The sequence below is a fragment of the Pygocentrus nattereri genome, chromosome 22 (genome assembly GCF_015220715.1).
Source record: "Pygocentrus nattereri isolate fPygNat1 chromosome 22, fPygNat1.pri, whole genome shotgun sequence".
Lineage (NCBI taxonomy): Eukaryota > Metazoa > Chordata > Actinopteri > Characiformes > Serrasalmidae > Pygocentrus > Pygocentrus nattereri.
The window spans coordinates 20018113-20030448 of record NC_051232.1 but is presented as its reverse complement, the minus strand read 5'-3'; the positions used below and the strand labels follow the sequence as shown (position 1 = coordinate 20030448).

Here is a 12336-nt window from a genome sequence, read left to right as displayed (position 1 = left end):
GTATTATTTCAGTTTGAAATAACCAAAAGAAACTGTCCAAAATTGCTTGGAAAAATGTCTGGTCCCTTTGACTTCAATTAAAAGTAAAGTATGTTTTTTGGTTCATCAGATCTACCTAAAATTCATGTGGTAACAAACAAACCAACTACTTTTATTCAACCTAAATAAATACTCTGAATGAACAATTCTTTCAATCAAGTATTTTAAGTTTAATAAAACTGGTTCAATTACTTGTTAGGTAGATCTGATGAGCCACTTTTCTACAGTATGCACACATGTGTGTATGTGTGTAAAAGGAAAAAATTGAGAACCATGGTTAGGATTCCTTGGGTCTGAATGCTTTCACTGATTACAACAGTAGTGTGAATCAGCGCTGTTCTACTGTTGAATATGTGACTTGTAATATCCATTTATTAGAGTGTGTGTGTGTGTGTGGGTGTGAGTGTAAATGCACTGCTTTCAGTTTGCGGTGCAGGTGTGTGGGTTTCTGTTTGTGTCTTTGTGTGTTCACACCTTGCTGGACTTGCGTTTCTCTCCGATGCTCTCTGCCTCCTCATGTTCTCTGGCCCCCTGTGTGAGGTTGGTGTAGTTGGCCAGACGGGAGAGAAGAGAGGAAACCTTCGGACGAGTGTCCATCTCTTCCTACATATAGAGAGAGTGACTGATTAGCAAATCACTGTACTACTTTGTACTGTACCTGACCTGTATTAAGTGGGATAAAGACAGAGAGCCTTTAAGTGTGCCTCCTATAGGTCAACTTGGTCATTCTGAAGACAGCACTCACTTAATGGACTCTGAATCGACTAAAGCAACTGCCAGCTCTATACTACTTAGCCTAATGATCTCAATAATAATCCGGTACAAATGAGTTCTGTTCAATGTCTGAATGAAATGTTCTTGAGTGATTTGGAGTTATGGTTCCATTTATGTAGCATAAAGACTTTACCCGCTTTGTGTATTAGTAAGCAAGGATATCAATAAAGGAATCTGAATCTGAATCTGAATACGTGGTCATGCAACACACCATGCTTTAAGCATGCCTCAGTGTGTAATTAAACATTACAACAGTCTGTGATATTGACACTGTTTTACAGTGTACCTTTATCAGGGGTTGTTTATCAGTACATATATACATTAATAAAGGAACATACACAAATAAGAGCAAATAAGGTGTTAAGAAGCTTATTTGCTCAGTAGGCTTACTGGCTTCACAAGCCAACATTATCTTAACTTGAATGGTAATCACATTAGGCAAATTAGCTAACTAACAAGCCTTCGCAACAACACACATAAGACCCAGCTTCAAGTTTAGTAAAGAGCTGCCGATTTAAAGGAACACAGTACATGTTTTTCATCATTTAAAAAAGCTTATTATTATAAATGCAAAACTAAAATTACTATGATATGCATGCTAAAAGCATGCCATTAAAAGGAAAAATGAACTCAAGGATTATCAAAGGAGCACTTCACTGCTTTTGCTATCCTAATATTTTCATTACACACAATATTTAATAGATTTTCTTAAGGATGAGAAGATTCTTATTTTTCTACATAATTTCAACACACCAGCTGCCCTTTACATTTTATGAAAATTTCATAATGGACTAATAAAAATGCTGTAAAATCACTTGGAATAAAATGTCTTTACATTGTCTTACACTGAAAGGTAAGAGTTTTTTTGCCCTGTCCTGTAAAATTGATATTTTGATACTTGTTTTTCTTAGGACAGTGACAATATGTTTATATGTCTACCTCCTGAACCTTATACACCGTATTATACACACACTGACGCTCTGAACTACTGAACATTCCTTTAGGGATCAACACGTTTTATATTATCCCATTTTACCTTAGAACAGTAGTAGTACTACAATAGTTGGTTGATTTTACACATACCTCAAACAGAGCCAGGTTTCTATCATAGAAATCATCATCATCAATAGCATGACTGTTATTGATATACACACTGGAGATCTTGGCATTGCCATCACCTGAGAGTGAATGAGAGAGAGAGAGAGAGAGAGAGAGAGAGAGAGAGAGAGAGAGAGAGAGAGAGAGAGAGAGAGAGTTGTTATCAATAGAGGCATAGAAATAAATGATTTAAAAAAACCTGATGTGTCAAAAAGAAACTCTGGGTCTAAGCAGGTTTTTTCTATGATAAACATGAATGCCATTCTACATGGGGTTAACTAAAATGTTCCAAAGGCAATACATTTTGCCATATGTACATTTTCTACGTAAATGTCATTGAACCTCTGAATTCAGAGGTCATTAAATAACTGAAATACGAATATTGCTAATGCATCAAAACTGGGCATTGAACTAACATCATAAGACTGGTAACCTCACCAAAATACCCCATGCAAACAAGCAAGCTTTGTCAAATTTGGTAGTTAGAGTGCTTTGGCAGAATGTATATGTCTGTCTGTCTGTCTGTCTGTCTGCCCTGTAATGGACAGGCGACCTGTCCAGGGTGTATCCTGCCATCCGCCCGGTGTCGGAACTGGGACTGGGATGGGCTCCGGCACTCTACTGCAACCCAGAAGGCTAAGCGGTTTAGATGATGCGTGTGTGTGAGTGCTTTGGCAGTGCTCAGCTAAAGTCTGAGCCATTGCTGTTAGTATATAACTGTATTAACCCCTTAAAATCCAAGGCTTATTACATACTAAGGCTCATTTTTCAGTAACTACAGAGACTTCGGTGCAAACTGGCTGAGCTACACCTCTGTTGATTCAAAGGTTTTATGGCACAGAAAATGGTCCTGTGTAGAACCACAAACTCTCAAAAAACCCTTTGCATGATTAAAGGGCTCTTTGCATTGTGAAACAGCTTCTCAGAATGGTGGAGAATGTGTTGTATATGATTCTATACAGCACCAAAAAGGGTTCTTCTATTGTTACAATATCAAGCTTATTACAACATAGAGCCCTTTTCAAAAAGGTTGTATACAGAGCCATCTACTGCATTCTTCACCAATCTGAAGAACTCTTCCATACTGCAAAAACACTTAAATAATGGAAAAGGTTCTTTGAGAGTTTAAGGTGCTATACAGAACCATTTCTTTACTAAAGAACCCTTGAAGCACCAGCTTTTTTAATGAATGTATCCTTAGGTTATAGATGTGTGTAGGTCAACTTTGGGCCTGCCAGTAGGATGGAGATAGCAATATTCAAATTTCAACTCCTTGACAACCTCATAATTTAGGGCAGGGGTGGGGCATACACAGAACAAAGTGGTCTATACCTGAAACCATTACACCTGTAGTTATCAAGAAACAAGAGGAAATCTCTCTGCTGGGTAACATTTGCCATCTACAGGATGTGTGTCTGGGTGCGTATATGTGTTTGAGTGAAAGACTGTTACCACAGAAGCTTCACCATCACACTTCAGTTTCATCAGTCTCAGCAAATGTGTCAGCACTGCTACTCTCGCTTCCCCTCGTACACACACACACATTCAAACCCTTACCAGTACACACAGTCATGTGTAGACATGCAAATGCAAATGCTGTAACTTCGTCTCCATGGAAGTTCCTCTTTCTGCAAACAATTAACTCACACTCTGTACCTTTTGTGTGTAAACATGCATAAATAAAGACACTGTCAGGGGATTTATAAGCATGTGGAAATGCAGTCCTCACTGAAAAAGCAATATTTATACTGTTGTGCAGTCAGAGACCAGTCAACATGACCATTAAGTGCAAGTTATTCTTTTCTGTGTCAGAAAAAATGTATAGAACAGAAAAATTTTGCTCAAAAACCGGACATCACACTTTCACAGAATTTCATCTTTATTGTCATGAGAATGAGACAAACGAGTTTCAGTTACGACAAAGCACCCGAAACACTAAATCACCCCCATTTTCACGTGATACAAACAAAGCTAAACTAGACCGAGCCTGTTTGTGCATAGCAAAAAAGTGAGGATGAATTTGGGGTGAGAAACACAGACACGAGAGGAGAAACTCTCAATATATATTACAAACAGGCAGCTCACTTCTTGTAAAGACAGTGATTCTCTGCCTGTGTTCAGTGATGGAGTGCAAGGATGCCTCTTTGCTTTTTTCTCTTTCTCCTAGCTCTCTTTTAGCTGCTACCTAAATAGCATTCGCTTACACTTACAGTCTCACACTTCTGGATTAGTGAACAGTCTGGGCCATAAAAATCAAATGTTTGTAAATGCTGGAGGGCCAAAAACTGACACACGTCTCTTCTCAGATTACCAGATCATCTGCACAGTCAGATTCCGATCAGGCTCCTGACCTGGAAAACTGCTTCAGAATGTGAAAATATATCAAAAGATATAAAGCAAATCAAGGTTAAAATCAGGCTAAATATTGTGATGCGTAGGCCCAGCTTAAAAATACTGCTGGCAGTCCACCTGATAGTCCACACTTTGGTGACATCAACAATGAGCAGACCTTCAGCGTGAGAAACCTGAAGAATGCTGAAAAACTTGTGGAAAGGTGTGGAAAAATATCCCTGCATACAGCATTTCTTTTAAAAAAAATTGTGGACACTCTTAATACTGAAATATTTGAGATTCTACTTGGTTCTTTAGGCTTGTGTAATTATTTATTATTTTTTATTTTTGGTCTTTTTTAACCAGGCTTGTTATTAAGAACAGCTTACTTACAGTGGCAGCAGTGGCGAAAGGCAAAGACTCTCTGTAGAATGTTTTTCTTTTTTTCCCATATGCTAAAAAAAACATAACTGGTACTTAACTACTGACATAATTTCAGGAAACTAATTAAACCAACAGGTGGTCTCTGACTTCTGCACAGTGCTGTATTTTCAGTGTGAATGAAACATACTACATGAAAACAATCATGTCTTTCAGTTTACTTACTTTTGGCAATAATTATGTCACTGTCATTTATCTCATTCATCTCAAAAGGATATATATACAAAACATTGAATGAATCTCTTTTTTTTCAGGATGTTCTTTTTTCCAAGTACAGCGTGTACTTGGAAACATTAGACCGTCAGCATGTGTGTGTTTGCATCAGGGCACATTCACCAGCTCAGCTGAACGAGTCCACTGATATTTCAAATTTTATACATACACATAACTGACTAAAAATAACACCGATAAAACAAAAGACCACGCAGCGCCAGAGGCTTTGGAAACAGCATTCACTCCTCTAATTCTCCCTCCATCCCTCTCTTTTCTCCTCAACACTCTGTTTCATTCATGCACTTGATCAACATTTGGAAGGGATGGGAGGTATTTTGTTGTGTAGGCACAAATGTGCATGGGTGCTGATTAATTACAGCAGCTATGGAATGATATTCTTTTCTCAAAGCATTCTGGTTTAAAGGAGCAGCTCAGCAAACACATTAATTTACATACATTTTCCTTTAGCCTGAATGCAGTTGAATGTAGTCTATATACTGCAAACTGGGTATCCTCTAAAACTAAAGAGTGTCTGGGGTAACATTGTTATTGTCAGTTTCATTTTTTGACAGACTACTACTTTTTCTTTTTTTTTTTTACTTTTTCTTTTAACATTTTTATATAATTTTTATTATGTGAGAACTAAAATAACATGGCTACTATTTCTCAGCAGCCCAACAAGAACACAAATCTGTGACATACAGACTGACTGCATTTCAAACTGTCCACAGAAATGGGGAGAAAATGTGGGAAAGACATTTAAAAGATATGTAAAGCTTTAAAGGCCTGCCAATATGGCCATTTATTACAGCTTTCCCCGACTACTTGAACGTAATGTTTACAATTAACCTTTTTTTAAACCTCTTGACTGCTGACCAGTTCACCCAGCCTGCACATCTTCACAGTCTAATCAGTATAACTGACCACAACAGGGATTCACTCATACCGCCTTCCTCTTGCTCGTTATTTCCACTGAAATTACCTTTAATACATGGCTTTAACAATTACTAACATCTTTATACACCAACTAAAGCCCTGTGCAAAATGGATTTGTTTTACCAGATGAGGAACCGTAATTTAAATGCTTACAGACAAGATTTATGACTTCAACCCAGAACAAATATGCAACGTGTGTATAACATTTCTGATAGTAGTAAGTGATGTGTAAATGACTCAATTTGCTGAACACAGATTGTTCTCAGTTGTCATAACAATGTACTAACAAAACCATGTACTATATTAACAAAGCTAACAGACACAGCAATATGCCGTGTTGTTATTGTTATTGAGCATCAGATCCATCATATTACGCCAACTACAGCTGAATTAACCTTTCCTTTTCTCACAGAACAAGCACACTATGAGAAATAGGAGTCTTTACCACACTCTTAAAAAACACATGCAACCATGAACACTCAAAGAACACTCTGCATAATTAAAGGGTTCATTGCATCACGTGAGGGTTCTTCAGATTGATGGAAAATGTGCATGAATGTGTTATATACGGTTCTATATAGAATTTTTTTAAAAGGGTTCTTCTATTGTTACAAGCTTGACACAGCAACAATAGAACCCTTCTGGGGGCTATATAGAATCATTTTCAAAAAGGTTCTACATGGAAGCATCTACAGTACATTCCCTGCTAGTCTGAAGAACCCTTTCATGATGCAGGGAATCCTTTAATCATGCAGAGGGTTTTTTGAGTGTTCAAGGTTCTATACAGAACCATTTTCTTTACTAAAGAACCCCTGCAGAAACATAAAGAGCTTAAAGGCCTTTACCACCAGTCAAAACTTGAACCTAGAATGCCAGCAACACCACGACCATCTTCTCTGACTCACCATGTTCAGTGTGGCTGCGGTCTGGGGTGTCCACTCCAGCAGTGGTGGTCAGCGCACCGGACGCTTCACTGGGCGGTTCACTGCGGTTGACACTCTCCCTGGAGCCGAAGCGCACCCGGCCGCTGGAGCGCGAGCTGAGGTCTGGCGAAGTGTCAGAGAGGCCTGGGACATCCTCGGCTTTGGTTGGAGTGACAGTGAAGCGCACCGAGGATGCCATGGCTTCCCGGGGCTGCTGGGATTCCGCCAGGGTGACCACTGGGACGACACGTCCACTCTCAGCTAAGTGTGTGGGCAGGAACGGGTCCAGGCCAGCGCGTCTCCATTGAAAGTGAGTGAGAGAGGCTTTTGGATATGCTCGCCTGTTTGCTTACGGATGGGTGGGTCCTACAGCCTTGATATAGCTTATGGGTCAAAATACTTATAAAACAGCTGAGAATTTGACTTATAGGTTACCAAGTTTCAAAAGAGGTATGAAATCGCTGCCAATTAAGTGTTGTAGCTTAGACTGAAGTATGAGACGGATCAAGTGGAATTTTACCCTGTTCCAAAACGAAATTGTACTTGAGACTGGTATATAGTCCGAGGTAGAAACGCTCTCAGTAAAGTGCTCTATACATTAGCAAGGTAGTCTTCGAATGGAAAAATAGAGGATATGTCAGAAAAATGGCTTTCGTTGAATATTCAGGGAGCAGGTTGTACATTCTGGTACTTAAAGATATGTCTGGAAATGCCTTTCTTCATAGAATGTAAACCCTCCCTGCAAGCTGACTAAACTAGATATGGGCCCACTTTTGTCATGTAAATTTAAAGTGCTCTTATTCATACAAATTCCAGGAATGAAAACTGGGCTGACACGACAAAGGTTGTGTGTATGTGTGCAAACAAAACAGGGAGAAAGAGAAAGGTGGATACAGTAAGTGAGGCCATATGGAACAACTCATACACCAAGATAAACCTGAGGTGACCAGCGCACATCTAATGTAATCATTATACAAAGGCGGTTCAAACCGGCTGAGGCGACGACTCGTGTTCGCCTTGTCAAATCACATAAGAGGCACAAATCTGTCAAATTTACCCGTATTTTCTAGGCTTTCCTCATGTCTCTCGGGTGTACTCCTTTCTTGTGGGATGTGGCAGGTCTCCACATAATAAATAAGCCACCCCAAACTCCCGAGAAAGCACGCAAGGTTTCGTTATGGCCAAATGATTTTAAAGGGGAAGTCCACCAAAGTTTCAAACTTTCTGACTAATTCAATACTTAAGATGTCAACAAGGTCCATTCGTAGTGGTTTGGGGTGCATTGCTCCGGCGCCAGAGTGCCAGAGACACCGATTCACATGAGTTTTGTGATAAACCTCTGGCTTAAAATGTATTTGAATCCATTTATTTTAACCCACTCATAGTGGAGCGGTGCAAGCACGATGCTGTAAGGCAAAATAGCAGCCAAACGAAACTTATTTTCAGATTTAAGACAATTTTATCATCACCACTATTACACCAAAAACACGCATAGGTTCACTGATGGTTTTGAAGAATAAATAAAATACCAACATTTGTGTTGCAGGCATGGTGACATTAGGTTCCTGTCACTTCCACTGTAAATAAAGCAGTCTGTACAAATAACCGTTTCACAGCAAACCAGTTTGAATGGCTTTGTTTACATCTCAAAGACTGAATTATTCAGAAATTTGGGAAAAATCGGCGGAACTGCCCTTAAGACAACCTATCAGACTTTTCGTAGAGGCTGATAAAAGCTAAAAGGTCTGTCTGGATCAAACCGGAGCGCGTCTCGTCTCGACGTTTCGACCCTTCGAGGTGAAAAATCATTTCCTAAACCTGACAAGTTTTTTTTATATATATATAAACGCGTAAAAATGAGCCGCAGCAAGCGGGTCGATGTTGCCACCTGCTGTAGCTAATGCTAGCATCACGCAGCTAGCACCGCTAGCATCCATATTAAGCCAATTAGGAATTCTGGATCCGACCGGTCGCTCGAGCCCGTGTCCGCGTCCGTTTTCACACCTAACGGACGAGCGAACAGTTCCCGCAAACTCCCACTGACAGCACCGGGACGAAATGTCCAGTGAGCACAAAGTGCACTGCGCCAGCGCTGCGGACAACGTTAAACGAGTCTGAAGACGGGTTTTCTCGTTCCACCTTAAACAGGAAAACGCTGTAAAATAACGTTCGCTGTAAAACATTTTAAAACGAACCGACGTCTCACGCGCCAGTGTAACGGCTGCATCATTTAAGATGGAACGTGAAAATTCCAACAAGAATCCAACCAAAGCCTCGTTTAACATTAACGAGCGGTAGGCTAGCGCCTTAAACGACCACAGAAGCTTCACAGACTGATGTCCAAATAAGCTATCTACTTCTTGTTTGACTCCTTCTCTGATGTATTTCGTGTTAAATCATTCACTTCTTTGAGACTATCGTTCCTTGACGACACTGAATTAGCTAGCACATCTGGCTAGTGTTACATTCGTGACAGCGCTCACTTCGCCCGTATAAAACACTCCGCGGCCTGACCGTAAATAAACAGACTGGGGTTCTTGTTCGTGTGTTGTAGCACTTACCTTGTGTCACTTTGCCTCACGTCCAAGGAAATCCGCGCTTGAGCTGGATGTGCTGAACTAAATTAAATCCATTCATGCTTGAGTTGTTACCGCCCGTCCTCCTGTCTCAACTGAACTCTAGCGCCCTTCCGTCCTGCTGTACCCTTTCGCTTTCCGTAAATGCCCGAAATGCCTCTTGGGTAACGTAGTCTTACAAAACAGCTGAATTCAACGATTCTTTAAGAGGGCTTGTGACAATGTGAGGTTAACACGCAGACACGCAGAATATCAGCAAAATCACATGTTTTTATTGTATACATGAGGCTCCTGCACACAATTATCACATTACAGTAGAGGATGGGGGTGATCAGGTTAAAAAAAAAAAAGTAACTCAGTTCACATCAAATTTTGCTGAACAGAGCAATACAATGAGCCATATCAGTATCATAGGTCAGCCGGGGGTGGGGGGGGTATACACATACATACACACACACACACACACAAATGACTGTCCATTTCATAGCACAGGTCGCGGCTGTTGGGTCAGCAGAAGTCCAAAACGTTTCTTGATGGTCACTCGATGCCGGGAAAACTTGTCATCTGGGGAGAATCGAGCCGGGTGTGCAGAACTGGTGGGTCGGCCTTCTGGATCCAGCTTCTGAAATGGAGAAGTGAATAAACAAAAATAAATAAAAGTAATATAAAAAAAAAAAAAAACACAAAGCTCTTTGAAGAAGAACTGATTTGCAGAAATGCTGTTCATTACTACAAATGAAAATTGTGGAGTTACAGAAAAAAGGAAGATTAAAAAACAAAACCAAACACTTCAGTTTAGTAAAGAGAAAGGTTCTGTATAGAACCATAAATACTCATAATCCTTTGCATGATTAAAGGGTTCTTTACATCATGAAATGGTTCTTCAGACTGATGGAGAATGTGATGCATATGGCTCTATAAAGAACGTTAGTGAAAAGTGGTCTATATAGCACCACAAACGGTTCTTCTATTGTTACAAACATGATCTTGTAGCAATACAAGAACCTTTTTGCTTCTATACATCACCTTTTTGAAAATGGTTCTATACAGCACATTCTCCATCAAACTGAAGAACCATGTTTTCATGGTTCTATACAGAACCATTTTCTGTAGGAGCCCATGAAGAATCATTTTAAGTGTGTACAACTTTTAGGAGAGATGGCCAACAAGGTTTGCACCACAGTTTTTACAGAAAAAACAAACATCACTTCCATCACAGCCTTAATAACAGTGATAACATACAGATAACAGTGAACCACAAGTACCAGTTGATGATGGAGACATATTTTGCACACAATGGTTATGAGGTAAACAGTGTCATTCAGGGCGGTTTGGTGAACCAGACGTCCGCCTTTAAAGGTTCTCTCACAGAGAGTCATTATATGAAAGGGATACTACCCAAAGTTTTTTTCCCAGATTTATGACCATTTCCCCCCCCATCATTAATAGTCTGTAATTTTCTTTACAACGATCCGCTTTACATAAATCTACCCTGAATCACTTTGTTTGCACGTCCATGACCGAATTAGTCAGGAATTTTTAGAAATCGGTGGAGTTCCCCTTTACTGTTTACACGTTACTGCTCTATACCGCATAGGTATAAACAGATTAATTCGTTCTGCACACCGCAATACTTTCATCCATATGTACAAAAAACAGAAAACGTACAACTCAAAAGGAAGCCCAGCGGATCCGCTCACCTTCAGCGTGTAAACTCTCTCTCCGCTCTCGTTGAGGTAGAACTGCAGAAACATGGTGGCTGGAGCTTTAGTCGAATATCCGGCTAGTTCGGGTGTTTTGAGGTGACGGCTGGCTGAGCCAAAACCCTTAAAGCAGCGTAGTTCGATAAAAAATCGAGTTACAAACAGCCGATTTTCAAAGAGCTGCGCCGTCTCCTAGCACACGAGGTCCTTTACCTCCGTCCAGCGCAAAGGATATCCGATAGTTGAAAGGCACGGAGGATGATGGGAAATGGAGTTCTTCGTAAACTAATCGGCCCTGAAGAGCGACTGCCCTCTGGCGTCATGGACTGGGAAAGGCCAAGCAGGCTAACTAGCGTGGACTGTTACACGATGTTAAATAAATCTTATACGATAAAATACTTTTACATTTTTTATATTAACTTCCTTTTTTTGACAAGTTAGAATTTTTACACTTCATATTTTATTTTTAACATGTTTAACAAAATGGTGTACTTGTCAAAACTGAATTCCCGGCCAAGGAAATTTGCAATACCAAAAAAAAAATGCTAATAAATAAGCGTCTTATTCGCCAGCTTCTTGTTCAATTTTTTCCGTTCCACCTTAAATAATCGCCGGAATGTAACTGCTGCACCATTTAAGGTGGAACGGGGCCAAACTAACGGTTTTAATAACATGAATTAAATGGGCGGTACTGTTTTTAATAACTGTTTTTGTCTGTTAGGAATTCCTATGTCGGAATGTTTACGGCTGTTTGTTTTCGAAAGTGAACTAATAAAATCACCGACTAGCCCGAACTGCTAACGCTCGGCTGACTGGACATTAAGAGCCTCGCTACTGTATTACGCTACCAGAGGTGGGTAAAGAAGCCTGACACCGTACAGTAAACATAATATATAATGATAAATACGGTAAAATGTTATCATTTTAACAGAATAGCGACCCAAAATGAAATGTTTGATTAGAAGTATGTGCCCTAATGTGAAATGGTGATGGTTTTTAAAAAGGCTTGGCCACAAAATAATATATTGAGACCGTGAGCTGTGAGAAACTTTACCCGTGGCCTCAGCATATTAATTCATGGGCACACCTTATTACAAAAATAATCACCATGTCGCCTTAGGGGCTGTGTAGTTTGACGTGTAAAAGAGACCTTTACTACTTGCCAGGCCCAAGAGGTAGAAATGCGGTAGAACCTTTTTAGTACATCTAATATCTGGGCGTGTAGAAGGCCATGAACCACACTGAGGTGTGATATTTCGTAGTTTGTTAGGCACTCTTCCTGTAGTGTGGTGATATTTTAGA

The 12336-nt window shown here is 40.0% G+C and overlaps 2 protein-coding genes across 4 annotated transcripts in view; both read right to left on the bottom strand.

The window, feature by feature from the left end:
• The window catches only part of LOC108412090 (solute carrier family 12 member 6), a 31661-nt gene extending 22214 nt beyond the window's left edge, over positions 1 to 9447 (bottom strand). For 2 of the 3 annotated variants that reach the window (XM_017683974.2, XM_017683977.2), the window contains exons 1-4: positions 9317 to 9447; positions 6738 to 7585; positions 1897 to 1991; positions 514 to 642 (exon numbers count right to left, since the gene is read on the bottom strand). In XM_017683974.2, coding sequence (XP_017539463.1) covers positions 514 to 642; positions 1897 to 1991; positions 6738 to 6954 — 441 coding nt within the window. In that variant the 5' untranslated portion in view covers positions 6955 to 7585; positions 9317 to 9447. The remainder of the gene's footprint in view (positions 1 to 513; positions 643 to 1896; positions 1992 to 6737; positions 7586 to 9316) is intronic. The other variant, XM_017683975.2, reaches the window with a different exon arrangement.
• Positions 9448 to 9581: 134 nt separating this feature from the next.
• nop10 (NOP10 ribonucleoprotein homolog (yeast)) lies at positions 9582 to 11273 on the bottom strand. Its single transcript, XM_037532964.1, has 2 exons — positions 11032 to 11273; positions 9582 to 9953 (listed from the first exon to the last, which is right to left on the bottom strand). Exons 1-2 carry the CDS (start codon positions 11083 to 11085, stop codon positions 9813 to 9815), a joined length of 195 nt encoding a protein of 64 aa, XP_037388861.1. The 5' UTR covers positions 11086 to 11273; the 3' UTR covers positions 9582 to 9812.
• Positions 11274 to 12336: the final 1063 nt, after the last annotated feature.